The sequence below is a fragment of the Schistocerca serialis genome, chromosome 11 (assembly GCF_023864345.2).
Source record: "Schistocerca serialis cubense isolate TAMUIC-IGC-003099 chromosome 11, iqSchSeri2.2, whole genome shotgun sequence".
NCBI lineage: Eukaryota > Metazoa > Arthropoda > Insecta > Orthoptera > Acrididae > Schistocerca > Schistocerca serialis.
The window spans coordinates 124,502,088-124,524,579 of record NC_064648.1 but is presented as its reverse complement, the minus strand read 5'-3'; the positions used below and the strand labels follow the sequence as shown (position 1 = coordinate 124,524,579).

The 22,492-nt window shown below is 45.5% G+C and overlaps 1 protein-coding gene across 1 annotated transcript in view; it reads left to right on the top strand.

Moving 5' to 3' along the window:
* Positions 1–22,289, top strand: part of LOC126427057 (uncharacterized) — a 93,041-nt gene extending 70,752 nt beyond the window's left edge. Inside the window, exons 6-8 of the mRNA XM_050089236.1 lie at positions 1,467–1,598; positions 16,811–16,983; positions 20,660–22,289. Of these exons, the coding sequence (XP_049945193.1) occupies positions 1,467–1,598; positions 16,811–16,983; positions 20,660–20,768 (414 nt within the window). The 3' untranslated portion in view covers positions 20,769–22,289. The remainder of the gene's footprint in view (positions 1–1,466; positions 1,599–16,810; positions 16,984–20,659) is intronic.
* Positions 22,290–22,492: the final 203 nt, after the last annotated feature.

The window sequence follows — 22,492 nt, the reverse complement described above, 5'->3', positions numbered from 1 at the left end:
CCGCATGGCTGTAACGGATCGTGCAGCCACGTCTCCATCCATGAGTCAACAGATGGGGACGTTTGTAAGACGACCACCATCTGCAGGAACAGTTCGACGACGTTTGCACCAGCATGGACTATCAGCTCGGAGACTGTGGCTGCAGTTACCCTTGACGCTGCATCACAGAAAGGAACGCCTGTGCTGGTGTACTCGACGACGAACCTGGGTGCACAAATGGCAAAACGTCATTTTTTTGGATGAACCCAGCTTCTGTTTAGAGCATCAGGATGGTCGCATTCGTTTTTGGCGACATCGCAGTGAACGCACATTGGAAGCGTGTATTCGTCATCGCCTTACTGGCGTATCACCCGGCGTGATGGTATGGGGTGCCATTGGTTACACGTCTCGGTCAGCTCTTGTTCGCATTGACGGCCCTTTGAACAGTGGACGTTACATTTCAGATGTGTTGCTACTTGTGGCTCTACATTTCAGCAGGATAATGCACGACCGCACGTTGCAGGTCCTGTACGGGCCTTTCTGTATACAGAAAATGTGGTGTCACCGCTAGACACCACACTTGCTAGGTGGTAGCTTTTAAATCGGCCGCGGTCCGCTAGTATACGTCGGACCCGCGTGTCGCCACTGTCAGTGATTGCAGACCGAGCGCCGCCACACGGCAGGTCTAGTGGGACTCCCTAGCACTCGCCCCAGTTGTACAGCCGACGTTGCTAGGAAAGGTTCACTGACAAATGCGCTCTCATTTGCCGAGACGATAGTTAGCATAGCCTTCAGCTACGTCATTTGCTACGACCTAGCAAGGCGCCATTATCAATAGATATTTAACTTGTGATGCTTGTACCGTCAGACCGATGTACACCACTTATGGATTAAAGTTAAGTATTACATCAACTACGTACTTTATTTGCTACAATTAATTCCCTTAACTGTTCCAGACCTCGCGCCAGCCTGCGTGAGCTTAAGCGCGTGCCTTTCGGCTTCCTCTCATAGTGACTTGGCTGTCTTGCCAAGTCACAACAGAAAATGTTCGACTGCTGCCCTGGCCAGCACATTCTCCAGATCTCTCACCAACTGAAAATGTCTGGTCAATGGTGGCCGAGCAACTGGCTCGTCACAATACTTCAGCCACTACTCTTGATGAACTGTGGTATTGTGTTGAAGCTGCATGGGCAGCTGTACCTGTACACGCCATCCCCGCTCTGTCTGACTCAATGCCCAGGTGTTTCAAAGCCGTTATTACGGCCAGAGGTGGTTGTTATGGGTACTGATTTCTCAGGATCTATGCACCCAAATTGCGTGAAAATGTAATCACATGTCAGTTCTAGTATATTTGTCCAATGAATAACCGTTTGTCATCTGCATTTCTTCTTGGTGTAGCAGTTTTAATGGCCAGTAGTGTATAACTTTGGTTGTGAAGTGAGATCCCGGCCGACCACTTCGCCTGCTTTTCTCGTTGCCTTCCTCAGGAGCGCGGAGTCGGAGTGATCAGCGCTTCTGGCCCCTCGATGGGTCTCCTGACGAACGCGGGACCCCAGCCGTGGCACCCGGCGCCGGAGGAGCTGAAGGAGATGTGTCGGCGGGCGGCCGGCTACTGCGAGGTGAGGCGAACCGAGTCACCCCATCCTGTCTCTTATCCCCCGTGTTACACAGACCCCAGTCTGAAGGAGCTCCATCAGCACTGTAGTATGATCCAGTACACAATCTCATCAGCAATTCGCTTAGAGATAATACTGTTGAAGCTGTTTTTACTAAGTTTCTACTTTAGTTATATTTATCATGTAAATAGGAACAAATCTATCTTTCTGCATGTGACCTTTTTTTACCAGACGTGTTTCACCTGTTCATACCAGGCATTTCAGTGTTTTGTAATAAAACGAAAATTAATTACACTCCTGGAAATGGAAAAAAGAACACATTGACACCGGTGTGTCAGACCCACCATACTTGCTCCGGACACTGCGAGAGGGCTGTACAAGCAATGATCACACGCACGGCACAGCGGACACACCAGGAACCGCGGTGTTGGCCGTCGAATGGCGCTAGCTGCGCAGCATTTGTGCACCGCCGCCGTCAGTGTCAGCCAGTTTGCCGTGGCATACGGAGCTCCATCGCAGTCTTTAACACTGGTAGCATGCCGCGACAGCGTGGACGTGAACCGTATGTGCAGTTGACGGACTTTGAGCGAGGGCGTATAGTGGGCATGCGGGAGGCCGGGTGGACGTACCGCCGAATTGTTCAACACGTGGGGCGTGAGGTCTCCACAGTACTTCGATGTTGTCGCCAGTGGTCGGCGGAAGGTGCACGTGCCCGTCGACCTGGGACCGGACCGCAGCGACGCACGGATGTACGCCAAGACCGTAGGATCCTACGCAGTGCCGTAGGGGACCGCACCGCCACTTCCCAGCAAATTAGGGACACTGTCGCTCCTGGGGTATCGGCGAGGACGATTCGCAACCGTCTCCATGAAGCTGGGCTACGGTCCCGCACACCGTTAGGCCGTCTTCCGCTCACGCCCCAACATCGTGCAGCCCGCCTCCAGTGGTGTCGCGACAGGCGTGAATGGAGGGACGAATGGAGACGTGTCGTCTTCAGCGATGAGAGTCGCTTCTGCCTTGGTGCCAATGATGGTCGTATGCGTGTTTGGCGCCGTGCAGGTGAGCGCCACAATCAGGACTGCATACGACCGAGGCACACAGGGCCAACACCTGGCATCATGGTGTGGGGAGCGATCTCCTACACTGGCCGTACACCACTGGTGATCGTCGAGGGGACACTGAATAGTGCACGGTACATCCAAACCGTCATCGAACCCATCGTTCTACCATTCCTAGACCGGCAAGGGAACTTGCTGTTCCAACAGGACAATGCACGTCCGCATGTATCCCGTGCCACCCAACGTGCTCTAGAAGGTGTAAGTCAACTACCCTGGCCAGCAAGATCTCCGGATCTGTCCCCCATTGAGAATGTTTGGGACTGGATGAAGCGGCGTCTCACGCGGTCTGCACGTCCAGCACGAACGCTGGTCCAACTGAGGCGCCAGGTGGAAATGGCATGGCAAGCCGTTCCACAGGACTACATCCAGCATCTCTACGATCTTCTCCGTGGGAGAATAGCAGCCTGCATTGCTGCGAAAGGTGGATATACACTGTACTAGTGCCGACATTGTGCATGCTCTGTTGCCTGTGTCTATGTGCCTGTGGTTCTGTCAGTGTGACCATGTGATGTATCTGACCCCAGGAATGTGTCAATAAAGTTTCCCCTTCCTGGGACAATGAATTCACGGTGTTCTTATTTCAATTTCCAGGAGTGTATTATACGTACTTTTACGAGATATAATACACACATCAAAAAAAGATTTGCAACACCCCAGTTCCCTGAACACCTGAGGACAGACATTGACTGTGGATATTGCTTCACAGACATAGTCCCTCACTAAACCCATCCAAAGATGTAAACAACCATGCACGAGCAGCGCCTATTACACAGTGGAGGTCTGACAGCCGATCAGTTCCAATAATTCCACCAGGAAGGAGGTACACTGCTCATGTTGTCTGTATTTCAACCACGCCTAGGTGGTCAATACCGCTGTTTGATCGCGTCCGGATTGTTACTTTGTGCTTAGTCAGGAACCACGCGACTGCTACGGTCGCAGGTTCGAATCATGCCTCGGGCATGGATGTGTGTGATGTTCTTAGGTTAGTTAGGTTTAAGTACTTCTAAGTTCTAGGGGACAGATGCCCACAGATGTTAAGTCCCATAGTGCTCAGAGCCATTTTTTTGTTACTTTGTGCCAGGAAGGGCTCTCAACAAGGGAAGTGTTCAGGCATCTCGGAGTGAACCAAAGCAATGTTGTTCAGACATGGAGGAGATACAGAGAGACAGGAACTGTTGATAACATGCGTAGCTCAGGCCACCCAATGGATACTACTGCAGTGGATGACCGCTACGTACGGATTATGGCTCGGAGGAACCCTGACAGCAACGCCACCATGTTGAATAATGCTTTTCGTGCAGCCACAGGACGTCGTGTTACGACAAAAAGTGTGTGCAATAAGCTGCATGATGCGCAACTTCACTCCCGACGTCCATGGCGAGGTGCATCTTTGCAACCACGACACCATGCAGCGCGATACAGATGGGCCCAACAACATGCCGAATGGGCTGCGCAGGACTGGCACCACATTCTCTTCACCGATGAGTGTCGCATTTGCTTTCAATCAGATAATCATCGGAGACATATTTGGAGGCAACCCTGTCAGGCTGAGCGCCTCAGACACACTCTCTAGCGAGAGCAGCAAGGTGGAGGTTCCCTGCTGTTTTCGGATGGCGTTATATAGAGCCGGCGTACGCTGCTGGTGATCATGGAAGGTACCGTAAAGGCTGTATGATACGTGAATGCTATCCTCCGATCGACAGTGCGACCGTATCGGCAACATATTGGCGAGGCATTCGTCTTCATGGACCACAATTCGCACACCCAACGTCCACATCTTGTGAATGGCTTCCTTCAGGATAACGACTTAGGTCGACTAGAGCGGCCAGCATGTTCTCCAGACATGATCCCTATCGAACATGCCTGGGATAGATTGAAAAGGGCTGTTTATGGACGACGTGACGCACCAACCACTCTGAGGGATCTCCGCGAAATCGCCACTGAGGAATGGGAGATATGGACCAACAGATGAACTTGTGGACAGTATACCACGAGGAATACAGGCATGCACCAATGCAAGAGGACGTGCTACTGGGTATAAGAGGTACCGGTGTGTGCAGCAATCTGGGCTACCACCTCTGGAGGCCTCGCTGTATGGTGCTACAACATGCAATCTGTGGTTTTTATGAGCAATAAGAAGGACAGAAATGATGTCTATGTTGATCTCTATTCCAATTTTCTGTACCGGTTCCGGAACTCTCGGAACTGAGGTGATGCATAACTTTTTTTGATGTCTGTATAAGGAAAATTACTTATTATACATATGTTTACGAGATATAATAAAAAATATTCTTTATACTATATACCATTCTTGATGGTTAATATGAATAGGGGAAACATTTGCTAGAACCAAAATAAACATTTGGCTGAAAAAAAAAGACTGGATGACAGCTACTGGTAAACATTCCGGTTCAAAATGGTTCAAATGGCTCTGAGCACTATGGGACTTAACATCTATGGTCATCAGTCCCCTAGAACTTAGAACTACTTAAACCTAACTGACCTAAGGACAGCACACAACACCCAGTCATCAAGAGGCAGAGAAAATCCCAGACCCCGCCGGGAATCGAACCCAGGACCCCGGGCATGGGAAGCGAGAACGCTACCGCACGACCACGAGCTGCGGACAAACATTCCGGCATGTGAAGTCGTGGTCCAAGAAACTCTTCTGTTCCTGACGTTTCTTCCAGGCAAGACTCAGCGGATGAGCGCCTCTGAGGTTGTCCAGCGCAGTACTGGACGAAACTTCAAGAACAGAAGAATGTCTTGGACCACGACCTCACATCCTGAAAGGTTTACCAGTGTGGTCCATTGATCGTGACCGGGCCAAATATCTCACGAAATAAGCATCAAACGAATAAACTACAAAGAACGAAACTCGTCTAGCTTGAAGGGCGAAACCAGATAACGCTATGGCTGGCACGATAGATGGCGCTGCCATAGGTCAAACAGATATCAACTGCGTTTTTTTAAAAATAAGAACCCCCATTTTTATTACATATTCGTGTAGTACGTAAAGAAATATGAATGTTTTAGTTGGACCACTTTTTTCGCTTTTTGATAGATGGTGCTGTAATAGTCAGAAACTTATGGCTCACAATTTTAGACGAACAGTTGGTAACAGGTAGGTTTTTTAAATTGAAATACGGAACGTAGGTGCGTCTGAACATTTTATTTCGGTTGTTCCAATGTGATACATGTACCTTTGTGAGCTTATCATTTCTGAGAACGCATGCTGTTACAGCGTGATTACCAGTAAATACCACATTAATCCAATAAATGCTCAAAATGCTGTCCGTCAACCTCAATGCATTTGGCAATACGTGTAACGACATTCCTCTCAACAGTGAGTAGTTCGCCTTCCGTAATGTTCCCACATGCATTGACAATGCGCTGACGCATGTTGTCAGGCGTTGTCGGTGGATCACGATGGCAAATATCCTTCAACTTTCCTCACAGAAAGAAATGCGGGGACGTCAGATCCGGTGAACGTGCGGGCCATGGTATGGTGCTTCGATGACCAATCCACCTGTCATGAAATATGCTATTCAATACCGCTTCAACCGCACGCGAGCTATGTGCTAGACATCCATCATGTTGGAAGTACATCGCCATTCTGTCCTGCAGTGAAACATCTTGTAGTTACATCGGTAGAACATTACGTAGGAAATCAGCATACATTGCACCATTTAGATTGCCATCTATAAAATGGGGGTCAATTATCCTTCCTCCCATAATGCCACACAACACATTAACCCACCAAGGTCGCTGATGTTCCACTTGTCGCAGCCATCGTGGATTTTCCGTTGCCCAATAGTGCATATTATGCCGGTTTACGTTACCGCTGTTGGTGAACGACGCTTCGTCGCTAAATACTACGCGTGCAAAAAATCTGTCATCGTCCCGTAATTTCTCTTGTGCCCTGTGGCAGAACTGTACACGACCTTCAAAGTCGTCGCCATGCACTTCCTGGTGCATAGAAGTATGGTACGGGTACAATCGATGTTGATGTAGCATTCTCAACACCGACGTTTTTGAGATTCCCGATTCTCGCGCAGTTTGTCTGCTACTGATGTGCGGATTAGCCGCGACAGCAGCTAAAACACCTACTTGGGCATCATCAATTGTTGCAGGTCGTGGTTGACGTTTCACATGTGGCTGAACACTGCCTGTTTCCGTAATTAACGTAACTATCCGGCGAACGGTCGGGACACTTGGATGACGTCGTCCAGGATACCGAGCAGCATACATAGCACACGCCCGTCGGGCATTTTGATCACAATAGCCACACATCAACACGATATCGACCTTTTCCGCAATTGGTAAACGGTCCATTTTAACACGGGTAATGTATCACGAAGCAAATACCGTCTGCACTGGCGAAATGTTACGTGATACCACGTACTTGTACGTTTATAACGATTACAGCGCTATCTATCACAAAGCGAAGAAATTGGTCCAACTAAAACCTTCATATTTCTTTACGTACTACAAAAACCTAGTTGATATCCGTTAGGCCTATGGCAGCGCCATCTAGCGGGCCAACCATAGCGCCATCTGGTTTCCCCCTTCAAGCTAGACGAGTTACGTTCTTTGTAGTTTTGTCGTTTGAGATATTTGGCCTGGTCACGATCAATGGACCACCCTGTATAACTGCTATAGAATGTGAGTCAATGGGGCAAAGTGTGAAGAGATCCTTCCTTACTTTCAGCAACTATGTTTTAAATGTATACTATGTAACAAAAAAATCAGACGCACCCAAAAGACGTGGTCAGGTATCAAAGTAATTCCATACACGCACACACACCCTCGGCAGTCGTGTAAATGACTTTGGCGTCGCAGTTCTCTGTGACACGCAGAGCGGCCACCAGTGTGCATTCGTGTTGTCAGTGTTTAGTGTGGTTACCACGTCTTCAACACTATGCAGGGTCATTCAAGAATAAATGGAAATATTTTAGCATGTTATTCCACAAGCAAAACCAAAGATAAAAGTTGATACAAACATTGGTCAGCAAATGCTTGGTTGCAGAGTTACGGTTAATAAAAGATTATGTCTGAAATTTAGCGACTTCGCTAATATGAAGCCATCACAAAGCTGTATGAGGTTAAAGTAAATCACGATTTCCATTTATTTTGTTATTATTGGTCTGGTGAACCTAATAAAAGATGTCCCAGACGTGTATCTGCAGTAGCTTTTCAGAACATCCAGAGAAGCAAAGATTATTAGACAAGTAAATTTGTTTACTTTCCATTAAGAATGTAGAGTGCAAGTGTTATTTAAGTTGACGCCACATTGGGGGTATCGCGCGTCGGTGTGACGATGAAATGCTGATGATGACAACTCAAAACACGGTCCACGAACGGAGAAAATCTCCAATGCGACCGGACAAGAATGTAGAAACGTTTATGTCATTGTTGGCAACCGTGAATGAGGAGCTAGTTTTCTGTATTGTTCAGTCAAAGAACGTAACGACAACAGTGTATTTAAGTGAAACTACATAGTAGCTGTTGTAGTTTGTAGATTATTTATGAAATACGGATGCCTTTCAAATTTACGACAGAGGAATACGCCGATACGGTGTATGTTTATGGCAAATTTGATAGTAATGCTACGGCTGCAGTTTACGAATATCGCGTGCGTTATCCATCTCGGAGGATTCCGAATGCACGAACTATTAGTGGAATATTTCGAATGTTACACGAGACAGGTTCTCTACCTAGCGTTCACGATCAGTACGAGCGCTCGATACGTGAAGACGATGATGAGGATATTATGGATGCTGTTCAACATAACCCGGGTACCAGTACACGACTTATCTCTCAGCGCTTAGGCATTTCACAGTCTAAGATATGGTGTAGATTGAAGCACAATAATCTGTAGCCTTACCATAAAAAAGCGCATCATTTACATCCGGGAGATCCTGCCCTTCACTTGGGAGTTGTGCAACTGTTTAAACAGTAATGAGCGGTTACACAAATACATTTTATTTACTGACGAGTCACAGTTTACTCGAGATTGTATAAGCAATTTACATAACGAGCACGTATGGTCTGAAGCAAACCCACATGCAACAGTGCAACGCAATTTCCACCAGCGATTAAGCATGAATGTGTGGTGTGGTATAATCAACTCACACTTTATTAGACCATTCGTTTTCCCAGGACGCCTAACTGGCGAGATGTACTTACAATTCCTTCAAGAAGAAATGCCCCGCTTACTCGAAGACGTTCCACTTGCTACTCGATTGAAAATGTATTTTCAACATGACGGCGTGGATCCACATTTCTCCAACGCCGTTACTACACATTTAAATGAACATGGATTGGTCGTGGTGCTACATGTCTGTGGCCACCCACAGCGCCAGATTTAACACCAACGGATTTTTGTGTATGCGGATAGACGAAAGACAAAGTTTATGAGGACAAAGTCAATAGACGTGACGCATTACCTGCTCACATTATGAATGCAATAGAGAAATTAAGAACAAACCTGTGAAACTGAAACGAGCAACAAAATATGTTCCTACACGTGCAGCTAAATGCATTGAACTCAGTGGACACATTTTTGAACGTTTATTGTGAACGGATTGTGAAATTGTATGTACACTATACAACTTCCTTAACGTGAATTCACGTGTGCTATGGTATTAATAAAAACAGATCATCTGACACATTCATACAGTTTCAGTTAACGTTATTCCCTTCACTTTTCCAAAATTATATTCTCTACAACGTCTGTCCAAAACTTTGTGCAGTTGTCTGGAATTTAAAAAACAAATTGGGCCAAGTGGTTTATAAGTTAAAAAATTTACGAAATTACTTCTTTGCTTCTCTGTATGTTCTGGAAAGCTACTGCAAATACACGTCTGGGACATGTTTTATTAGATTCACCAGATCAATAACAACAAAATAAATGGAAATCGTGCTTTGTTTTAACCAAATGCTGTTCTGCAATCGCTTCATATTAGCGAAGTTGCTAAATTTCAGGCAAAATCTTTTACTAGCCGTAAATAAACATTTGCTGACATGTTTATATGAACTTTTTTCTTTAGTTTTAGTTCTAGAATAACATATTAATATATTTGCATACCTTTGTGAATCACGGCAACGGCCTTGCCCCAGTGGGTACACCGGTTCCAGTCAGATCACCGAAGTTAAGCGTTGTCGGGCGTGGCCGGCACTTGGATGGGTGACGATCGGGGCCGCCGTGCGCTGTTGCCATTTTTCGGGGTGCGCTCAGCCTCGTGATGCCAACTGGGGAGCTACTCGACTGGATAGTACTGGCTGCGGTCAAAGAAAACCATCATAACGACCGGGAGAGCAGTGTACTGAGCACACGCCCCTCCTATCCGCATCCTCATCTGAGGATGACACGGCGGTTGGATGGCCCCGATGGTCCACTTGTGGCTTGATGACGGAGTGCTTTGTGGACCACGGTCACCTGGCCAGCTGTCACTATGACGGACGGAGATGCTGGGTGCTCGTGCGAGACAGCATTATCAGCAACCGACAGAGCTTTTTTCTGCGGGTCTCCATTTGGCCAGCTGGTCGAGTTGTACAGTATCCAGATTTGGGAGCTGTTAGGAGCTGACAGAGGCACCATATCGGACATAGGGGAACATGAGGGTATGCATACACATTGTCAAGGTGCTGGTGGACCACAATTGTTCACCGTAAGAGGGGATCGCTGTATTGTGCACCAAATACATTCTGACCCCGTGTCATTTGCTGCTGCCATTGAAGGACAAGCAATGAACTGTAATACTGTGTGTCATAGCACGCCATTGGTTGGACACCAGCAGCAGCTGGACTGTGGTATTACTATCTCGTGTTTAGGCTGCCAATAACACTGTGACACAAACGGTTCTGTTTCGAGTAGCACCACGGTTGGACAGCGTGGACTGCTGTCACACTGTGCTCAGTGACGAATCACGGTCTTGTACCCCACTCGATGACCACTGTCAGCCACTGTGGTGGGGTTCCTGTGGAGAGGCACCGTTCAAGTTCTTTCTTAGTGCGCCTCGATATTGTAATTACTGAAATAACTTCTCATAGCCTCTCCTTCCGTGAAGTCTCAGTTAGTTTCCTCCTCCCCACCAGGGTGCTTCACATCTTTTGTCAGGAAGTGTACACAGTGCGATCAAAAGTCTCTGGATGCCCCCAGAAACATACGTTTACCATATTAGGTGCATTGTGCTGCCACCTACTGGCAGGTACTCCATATCAGCGACCTCAGTACTCATTAGACATCGTGAGGAAGCAGAATGGGCCGCTCCTCGAAACTCATGGACTTCGAATGAGGTCAGGTGACTGAGTGTCACTTGTGGCATACGTCTGTACGCAAGATTTCCACACTCCTAAACACCCCTAGGTCCACTGTTTCCGATCTGATAGTGAAGTGTAACCGTGAAGGGACACGTGCAACACTAAAGCGTACAGGCTGACCTCGATTCTTGACTGACAGAGACTGCCGACAGTCGAAGAGGGTCGTAATGTGTAGTACACAGACATCTATCCAGACCATCACACAGGAATTCCAAACTGCATTAGGATCCACAGCATGTACTATGACAGTTAGGCGAGAGGTGAGAAAACTTGGAATTCGCCGTCGAGCGGCTGCTCATAAGCCACACATCACGCCGGTAAATTCAAAACGATGCCTCGCGTGGTGTAAGGATCGTAAACATTGGACGATTGAACAGTGGGAAAACGTTGTGTGGCAATCCGATGCCATGGTGCGAGTATGTCGAATGCCCAGTGAACATCATCTGCCAGCGTGTGTAGTGTCAACACTAAAATTCAGGCACGGTGGTGTTATGGTGTGGTAGTGTTTTTCATGGAGGGGGCTTGCATGCGACTGCATCTTTCTGCGTGACCGAGCACCTGTTCATAATGCATGGCCTGTGGCGGAGTGGTTACACGACAATAACATACCTGTAATGGACTGGCCTGCACAGAGTCCTTAGATGAATCATATAGAACACCTTTGGGATGTTTTGGAACGCCGACTTCGTGCCAGGCCTCACCGACCGACATCGATACCTCTCCTCAGTGTAGCACTCCGTGAAGAATGGGTTGCCATTCCCCAAGAAACCTTCGAGCACCTGATTGAACGTATGCCTGCGAGAGTAGCGTCTGCCATCAAGGCGAAGGGTGGGCCAACGCCATATTGAATTCCAGCATTATCAGCGGAGAGCGCCACGATCTTGTAAGTCTTTTTCAGCTAGGTGTCCGGATACTTTTGATCGCATAGTGTATATTCATTAATACCCTTGCCGTTCTCAAAATTTCTCTTTGCTTATAAAACTGTGAAAACATGAATACGAGACCAGGACCGAATGCAACCTCTACAAAACTTTTGTGCTTTAGTGCAGAATGGAGTCAGAGACAATCTTTCAGAGTGCGTTATATGTCATGTAGATATCGTGTTGAAGCTTAACATTAAATTGAAGAACTTTCCACTGATCAACTGCTTATACTCCACTGTATAGCGTCTTTAGGATAGCTCTTAAATTCAGTGTCTTAAGTTATTCTATGGTTAGAATTGCCTCCATACTACAGTAGCATGAAATCATTTCGCTGACTTGCACTTATATTAAATCAAACGTACATCCTTGACTTCTCTCCACATTCCAGAGACCCATCTCTGTGGACTGCCTAGATTTTTTTTCGATTTTTTCAGTCATGTGATTGGTTTTGATGTGTCCTGCCATGAATTTCTCTTCTCTGCCAACCTGTTCATCTCACAGTGGCACTTACACCCAACAATCTCAAACATTTATTTGGCATATACCAATCTCTGTCTTCTCATACAAACTTTACTCGTTACAGCTCTGTCAATTACCATGGACGTTGTTCCTTGAAGTCTTAACACACGTCCGCTCATTCCTCCTCTTGTCCGTGTCAATGTTTTCCACATGTTCCCTTTCTCAGAACATCCTCATTTCTTATCTTTTCTTCTTCTTCTTCTTCACTTCATGGAGTAGACTTGCAACCTGGCGTGTCTCCATTGAAGCCAACTGTTCCTTGGTGCTCCTACTTTTCCCATTCCTGTTGGTTTATAATTGGTTACTTGTTTAACTAATCTGTCTTCGCCATCCTGTTGATGCATTGTTTCCGTTTCACGTATCTACGTCCTGATTTTTATTTATGCAGTACACATTCAAATGGTTCAAATGGCTCTAAGCACTATGAGACTTAACAACTGAGGTCATCAGTCCCCTAGACTTAAACCTAACTAACCTAAGGACATCACACTCATCCATGCCCGAGGCAGGATTCGAACCTGCGACTGTAGCAGCAGCGCGGCTTCGGACTGAAGCGCCTAGAACCGCTCGGCCACAGCGGCCGGCAATATACATTCGGTCTTTCTATTATAATAGTGTTGTGTATTTGATCTCTTAACTTTCCATAAAAATTGCATTCCGGGTGAGAGTGTTCATCTCTTGTCTTTCTCAGTCTATGTCCAAGATCTGCTTTCATATACGAGATATCTCAATAATTTTATTTTTACATGAAAGCCTGTACCTTAATCTACGCACTGACGCCATTACGGTCTGATTCTTCCTTGTTTACGTTGTGTACTGAGTGTTTAAGATGCCTCCGATAGCCGGCCGTGGTGGCCGAGCGGTTGTAAGCGCTTCAGTCTGGGACCTACGGTCGCAGGTTCGAATCCTGCGTCTGGCATGTATGTGTGTATTGTACTTAGATTAGTTAGGTTTAAGTAGTTCTAAGTCTAGGGGACTGATGACCTCAGCTGTTAAGTCCCATAGTGCTCAGAGCCATTTGAACCATGCCTCCGATAATCAAGAGTCCCCCCGACTGTGAAGTACGGGCTGTTATAAGATTTCTTAGTGCTAAAGGCATAAAAGCGATCGATATTCATCGTGAGATCTGTGCAGTTTGCGGAGAAAACATTATGAGTGATGGAATGGTGAGAAAGTGGGTGAGAGCATTTAAAGATGGCCGCACAAATGTGCACGATGAACAACGGAGTGGACGTCCTACGGTCGTTAATGAAAGTTTGGTGCAGGAAGTGGACAGTAAGGTGAGAGAAAACAGACGCTTTACGATTTCCTCCTTGCGGGATGATTTTCCTAATGTTTCTCGTAGTGTTTGTACGGCATTGTGACCGAGCACTCGAATTACCGAAAATTGTGCGCACGTTGGGTACCGAAAATATTGACGGCTGTGCACAAAACCAAACGTTTAGACAGTGCACTGACTTTCCTTGAGCGGTACCACAGCGACGGTGATGATTTCTTACGCCAAATTGTTACGGGATATGAAATGAGGGTGGCGTACGTCACACCAGAATCAAAGCAACAGTCCATGGAATGGCGACATTCAGATTCACCCAGAAAAGTGAAGTTTAGGCAAACAATTTGCACCCAGAAAATCATGTGCACAGTTTTTTGGGACAGAAAAGGAGTATTGCTTGTGAAATTTCTGCCTCGTAATGAGACAATCTATGCTGCAGCTTACTGTAAGACATTGCACTACCTGCGCCGTTCAGTTCAGAACAAAAGACGTGGCAAATTGAGCAAGGGCATCGTTTTGCTGCAAGACAATGCCCGTCCGCATGTGGCGAATCAGACCAAAGATCTCACCACATCTTTTCGGTGGGAAACTCTAGATCATCCTCCGTACAGCCCCGATCTTGCGCCCAGTGACTGCCATCTGTTCCTGCACTTGAAGAAACACCTTCAAAACATCTTCAAGACGATGACGAAGTCAATCAGTGGTGATGCAGTGGTTGACAAGTCAGGCGGCAGACTTCTATGTGGAGGGTATTCAAACGTTATGACAAGTGCCTCAGTATTGACGGAAATTATGTAGAAAAGTAGATTAAGGTACAGGCTTTCGTGTAAAAATAAAATTATTGCGATACCTTAGCACGTCTTTTTTCAGTTTCAAAACGGTACTTACTTAAGAAACACGCCTTGTATAATAGGCGTAGCCATTAGTTTGTAAGATATTGGCTTTGTATCCTTCCTTTTCTTGTCACCGAGTTCTCTCTGTACCGCATCACGTACCATTTGATACTGATACCATTTATTTGTGACATCGTTGCCATACTTGTACCTGTTACCGCAACCAGACAGTTAGTAATGTGGCTCCTGTTCTTTTGTTTGTCTAGTCCAATGGTTCCCAACAGGTGATCTGCGGATCAACAGGGGTCCGGGAGCTATGCTAGAGGGGTCCGCAAGATGCTATTAGAATAAAAAATGTATTAAAAATATTTCGTATGATAACAGAGTTTTTTGTTTTGGCCGCTTCCTGCATGAGCACAGCGTTAGCGAACGTTGACTTCCACGTCTAGCGTCTTCCTAGAGCCAACTGACACTAGCACACTCTAGTGCAAAACAAGAATTATATAGAGGCAAATAGTTCCGCTGTATGCCGTTAGACTGCGCGCGCTGCCTCTTTGCAGCTGACAACTGACAGTCACTTTACGCAGAAAGTCGCATTTCAGACGACAATCGGCCATTGTTAATTTATTGACAGTGCTTTCACAGACCGTGAAAGTTTCAAGTTTGGAACCTAATATTTCAGAAATAATGGACTGAAAGGTCAGATTGATATCATCTCGTTAAAAACTGAAAATTAAAACTAACTGTATACTAATGGAGTACTCTGTTGTAACTGTATTTTTTCAAGTAAATAATACCTTGTATGAAATTAGTGTTTTCTTATTTTTCACACATGTCTACTCAATGCAATCTCAAGTGTAGTACACCTGAAAGACCAATACACCCACTTTTAATTTTTTCCTGTCATTTTCAAAAAAACGGCTCTGCGCACTATGGTACTTAACATCTGAGGTCTTCAGTCCCCTAGAACTTGGAACTACTTAAACCTAACTAACCTAAGGACATCACACACATCCATGCCTGAGGCAGGATTAGAACCTGCGACCGTAGCGGTCGCGCGGTTCCAGACTGAAGCGCCTAGAACCGCTCGGCTACAGAGGCCGGCCCCGTCATTTTCAGTTCGTACTAATTTTTTTTTTTTTTTTTTTTAAAGGAGTTTGTTATACTAAACTCCCAGATTTGAAGACAAAGATTTTGAGCAACAATCAAGAATTTAAGAATAACAATGATGGCAAGAAGAGAATAGAAGCTTTCGAAATGTGGTGCTACAGAAGAATGCTGAAGATTAGATGGGTAGATCACATAACTAATGAGGAGGTATTGAACAGAATTGGGGAGAAGAGGAGTTTGTGGCACAACTTGACAAGAAGAAGGGACTGGTTGGCAGGACATGTTCTGAGGCATCAAGGGATCACCAATTTAGTACTGGAGGGCAGTGTGGAGGGTAAAAATCGTAGAGGAAGACCAAGAGATGAATACACTAAGCAGATTCAGAAGGATGTAGGTTGCAGTAGGTACTGGGAGATGATGAAGCTTGCACAGGATAGAGTAGAATGGAGAGATGCATCAAACCAGTCTCAGGACTGAAGACGACAACAACAACAACAACAACAACAATGGCTAAATTGAAAAAGTTTTAAGCTCAATATTTTTTCAACAATGGACGTGTCAACGTTTTTTCTAAGTAACAAAAATAGAAAACGTACAAAAAGACTCTTAATTTGGCTTTTTTAGGTACTTGATACTGTGATACGACAAGGAACTAGTCATGCTCTATGAAGGGGTAATCGAGAAAATTTTGCTGGGAACCCCTAGTCTAGTCAGTCCACCTAACTTTCACAATCCTTCTATAGCACCACGTCTCAACACTTCAATTCTCTCCTTTTCCCGGTGCTCTATGAGGTGGTCCTCGAGAAAAATTTGTTGGGAACCCCTAGTCAGTCCACCTAACCTTCACAATCCTTCTATAGCACCACGTCTCAGCACTTCAATTCTCTCGTTTTCCCGGTGCTCTATGAGGGGGTCCTCGAGCAAAATTTCTTGGGAACCCCTAGTCTAGTCAGTCCACCTAACTTTCACAATCCTTCTATAGCGCCACGTCTCAGCACTTCGATTCTCTCCTTTTCCTTGTTTCCCTACATCCCACGGAATGTTACTGACGTAATGTAACGGCGCCTCTGAACATAGCCCAGTCCAGTCCACCTCTGGCGCTTTTTGTTCCCAGAGCCAGGGTGTGGAGCTGGGTAAGCTCGCTGTATACCACGCGCTGACGCGCGAGGGCCAGGCGACGCACCTCGTAGGGGCCAACTGCAGGGAGGTGCTGCGCTTGAACCTGAGGACGCTGCGAGAGGGACTCACCGAGGCCGAGCGGCAGGTGCTGAAGCACGTCAAGGACAGGTGAGGCGAGGGTTCGGCCCGCGACTGAGCCTCTGGTACTTGGTAAGTTACACTGCTGGCTAGTAAAACTGCAACACCGTACACACTGAAGAGCCAAAGAACTGGCACGCCTGCCTAATATCCTGTAGGGCCCCAGCGAGCACGCGGAACTGCCGCAGTATAACGTGGCATGGACTCCAGTAATGTCTGTAGTACACTACTGGCCATTAAAATTGCTACGCCAAGAAGAAATTCAGATGATAAACGGGTATTCTTTGGATAAAAATATTATACTAGAACTGACATGTGATTACATTTTCACGCAATTTGGGTGCATAGATGCTGAGAAATCAGTACCCAGAACAACCTCCTCTGGCCGTAATAACAGCCTTGATACGTATGCACATTGAGTCAAACAGAGCTCGGATGGAGTGTACAGGTACAGCTGCCCATGCAGCTTCAACACGATGCCACAGTTCATCAAGAGTAGTGACTGGCGTATTGTGACCAGCCAGTTGCTCGGCCACCATTGACCAGACGTTTTCTGTTGGTGAGAGATCTGCAGAATGTGCTGTCCAGGGCAGCAGTCGAACATTTTCTGTATCCAGAAACGCCTGTACAGATCCTGCAACGTGCAGTCATGCATAATCCTGCTGAAATGTAGGGTTTCGCAGGCATCGAATGGAGGGTGGAGCCACGGGTCGTAACACATCTGAAATGTAACGTCCACTGTTCAAAGTGCCAATGCGAACAAGAGGTGACCGAGACGTGTAACCCATGGCACCCCATACCATCACGCTGGGTGATACGCCAGTATGGCGATGACGAATACATGCTTCCAATGTGCGTTCATCGCGATATCTCCAAACACGGATGCGACCATCGTGATGCTGTAAACAGAACCTGGATTCAGCCGAAAAAATGACGTTTTGCCATTCGTGCACCCAGGTTTGTAGTCGAGTACACCATCGCAAGCGCTCCTGTCTGTGATGCAGTGTCAAGGGTAACCGCAGCCACGGTCTCCAAGGTGATGGTCCGTGCTGTTAAAAACGTCGTCGAACTGTTCGTACAGATGGTTGGTGTCTTGCAAACGTCCCCATATGTTGATTCAGGGATCGAGACGTGGCTGCACGATCCGTTAGAGCCATGCGGATAAGATGCCTGTCATCTCGACTGCCAGTGATACGAGGCCATTGGGATCCAGCTCGGCGTTCCGTATTACGCTCCTGAACCCACCGATTCCATATTCTGCTAACAGTCATTGGATCTTGACCAACGCGATCAGGAATGTCGCAATACGGTAAACCGCAATCGCGATAGGCTACAATCCGACCTTTATCAAAGACAGAAACGTGATGGTACGCATTTCTCCTCCTTACACGAGGCTTCACAACAACGTTTAACCAGGCAACGCAGGTCAACTGCTGTTTATGTATGAGAAATCGGTTGGAAACTTTCCTCATGTCAGCACATTGTAGGTGTCGCCACCGGCGCCAACCTTGTGTGAATGCTCTGAAAAGCTAATCATGTGCATATCACAGCATCTTGTTCCTGTCGGTTAATTTTCGCGCCTGTAGCACGTCATCTGCGTGGTGTAGCAATTTCAATGGCCAGTAGTGTAGCTATGGAGGGAATTGACACCAGGGCTGTCCATAAATCCGTGAGATTACGAGGGCGCGGAGGTCTCTTCTGAACAGTACGTTGCAAGGCATCCGAGATATGCTCAGTAATGTTCATGTCTGGGGTGTTTGGTGGACAGCGGAAGTGTTTAAACTCAGAAGAGTGTTCCTGGAGGCATTCTGTAGCAATTCTGCACGTATAGGGAGTCGCATTGTCGTTTTGAAACTGCCCAAGTCCGTCGGATTGCACAGTGGACATGAGTAGATGCATGTAATCAGACAGGCTGCTTACGTACGTGTCACCTGTTCAAATGGCTCTGAGCACTGTGGGACTTATAACATGTGAGGTCATCAGTCCCCTAGAACTTAGAACTACTTAAACCTAACTAACCTAAGGACATCACACACATCCACTTGTAGAAGAAGCAGGACACCTTTCTTTTGCAGTCCTGGACATTTCCTCTCTTCATCACGGGCTTGGCTTTTTTCTCAGTTGCAGCTCAATATGAAAGGCTGTTGATGACGTGTTCATAAAAAAAAAAAAAAAATATCCCAGATAACTGGAATGGGTTCACTCCAGAAGATGATCAACATGAAACATGATGTTATCAGCCGATGGCTGCGTTTGTAATTCAGGGTGTTTCGATTGCATGCTTTGACGCTTAGCTGCTGGCTTAAAATGATGTATCCAGTTTTTGTAGCAGGTGAAAATTCTGTTCAATAGTGCCATCACCTTCGTTACTGCAAAGTATTTCTGAACTTGCCTCAGAGGCAAAGCGTGTGTCTCTTGTGATGAACGGTAAGCTCTCTGGGAACCCACCATGCAAAAGTCTTCTTCTTCCGTGTGGTGTAGTATATAAATAATGTCGTGTGACTAGGGCCTCCCGTCGAGTAGACCATTCGCCAGGTGCAAGTCTTTCGATTTGACGCCACTTCGGCGACTTGCGTGTCGATGGGGATGAAATGATGATGATTAAGACAACACAACACCCAGTCACTGAGTGGAGAAAATCTCCGACCCAGCCTGGAATCGAACCGGGCCCTTAGGATTGACATTCTGTCGCGCTGAGCACTCAGCTACCGGGGGTGGACTGTGGTGCAGTGAGCTGTGCCGACACTAACTCGCGTTTTTCGGCTGATTATTTAACTGTGAGTTGTCGGCCGTCTTGGATAAGTGGATCAGACAGTAAGAGCTGGCAGTGCTGAGTCGGACGCTGGTGTCACACGCCCTGAGCTGTGGAGTTGGTCGCACGTTCGAGGCCTCGTTTGAATTTTGCCACCCACGCGTAAATACTCGGACGGTTCAGACAACTACTACCGTACTGTTTGTTCATCCGAGAGCGTATTTACGTTGGCTGTACACTTTTACAAATCCTTCACATCAAACATCTTTGCATGAATGTACGCAGCAGGAGGTAAAATTATTGCTTTCAGGGTTCCATGCCTCAGTCTCTAGAATTGGAACCCTGACATAATGGCTTTGCTGCCTGGCTGTCTATCTCTCTCTGTCTATCTGTATCTCCCCGCAATAGAAACGGTCGAATATTGGGAATAGTTCGTGTAGTCGGAAATTTTTGTACAGTGCGTTTCTCCTCAATAGTCCTGAAACTACTGCCTCTAGCGAAAACATAACCCAGTACAAAATTTAACTATATTAAATTTCCTACAAAAATGTGTTGTTCATTTCTTCCTGTAGCAGTAATAGTTCACACATAGCGGACCGTAGAATATGAAAAATCGCACCTGGTTTTTGAAGGGTAGGTAGAACATTGCGGGTTGCATAAAATGACATCGGTAGGGGCAGCTGAATCAATCTATTCGGAGAACATGGATTGCATGACTCTTACCTGCCCTGTGTTGCTGCACGAAACTGCTAATCAATTGCAGCTCCAAGCATGTAGTGCCTGGTGTTTCTTGTACGACGACGCCATGGTTCTGCAGTACTAATAGCCAGCAGTGTACTTACAGCCAGTTGGGACTTTCTTTTGAGATGCGGCACGTATACACGTGTACCAATATTATCACACATGTCACGTTCGAGTAATGGGTGGAGCCATAGTGAGTGATGTCTGTTTCAGGTTCTTTGCTGATTTGAAGGTGAGGCACTGGGAAGGCAAGGAATTACGAGAGAGGGAAGCAATACTGAAAGAGTTGGCGGAAAAGGAAAAACTAGAAGGCAAGTCCTGATGAAAACGCCAGCGCACCACGAAGATGCGGACAATGGGTCATTTGGGTTGGTAATCGTACTGATGGTACAGTGCACATCCAATGTAGGTACGCTTTGTGCCATGCTTTTCGTCTGCTTAGTAATTACTTGTAATGGCAAAAAAGGGTTCTGTATCTGAGAGAAGAATCTGAAGCAAAGCAAATCGGCCAACTGCGTGTTCAATGATAAATGGCTTCAAACACCATTAATGGTAAACAGCGTTTTGTAATTCTAAATAATATCCACTCCACAATAAATGTTAACGTTAAAAGCAATATTATTACTTGGGAAATACGTCCTGGAGTTTCTTACGGTTGATGTCAGACACATACTGTCACTCATGACCGTATTCATTTTCCTGGTCTACTGAAACCTGATCATGGCAGCAGGACCTTGCTAAGGTTTGATTTATTACGAGTCTACATTTAACAGTTAATCAAGGAACTGTATATGGCCACGACACCAACAACTCCATGGTTTGTTATTTTTCCAGTGTTATTAAGCCTGTACATTTTACGAATCTACTGATGGCTGTTCACACACTTAAACACAAAAAATGAGCTGCTTATTAAGTTGCTAGGCAACTGCGCTAACTTTTGTGCTCAACAAGAACGATACTGATATTACTTTCAAACTGACAGTATCATTCTTGTAGTACGTATGCTCAGGAACTGTCCTTTCTTTCCTTTTCTACAACTATTTTTGGGGGAACATTAATTCTTGAAGAAAGGAAAATAGCTCTCTACAATTTGATTACTTTATACATTTTTTGAAATTGGATAGACCAGTAAGATATCACAAATTTTTGAGATGTAGAGCTTTTTGTAACAGTGTGTATACATTATATTTACAACTTACAAGAAAAGTTCAGATTACTTCTTGTTTAGTATAAAAAATAAACCATTTTTTTCTAGTGAATCGATCTCAAAAATTTCATTTCAAATGTACTGAAATCTGTTGTTTATATTTGAATCTCTATACAAACACTTTCATGTAAACTACATACATAATTATTATTGGTAAAAATAGTGCTTCAAAACATCTGTAACTCTGATGTGGAAAACTCTTCTGAACAGGTACAGAATTTATGACAATTATTTTGAATAGCAATATCAAGAAAATGTGTTACTGAATTTATAGTAATAAAGAGGCTGGTAACAGTGTTGATAGATTTGTGGTGATATCACTAGCCTTTACCACTGCTGTGCTTTACTAATAAATGTTTATGTGTGGATAGCCAATTTGGTGTTTAGCCAACTCAGTTCATTTTAAACTTAAAACAATGTTTACACATCTGTATCACAACAAATTTGACTGACAGTTCTTCTCTCTTAGATTCGGCTTAGTTTTTTATGTCAGATTTAATTTTGGGTAAAACCTTATATTCTCTTGATAAATGCTTATGAACTGTTTGAAATGAGGATATAGCAAACTGTAACAAATATTAAAGTCATGATTTTTATGTACCAATATTGTATATACTACATAACTTAAGTTTGGATTACTTTTTTCTGAAATGGATGAAAATAAATTACTTCTGCAAAGGCGAATCTACTCCAAGTCTTTTGTTTAAAATAAAGTTGATCTTAGGTTGTGTATGACTTTCCTATCTAGCTGCCTCTATTAAGTTTAGTATAAAAAAGAATTACCCTCACAACATGACCAACAAGAATCTTTTAAGTATATTATTAATCAGTGAAATATC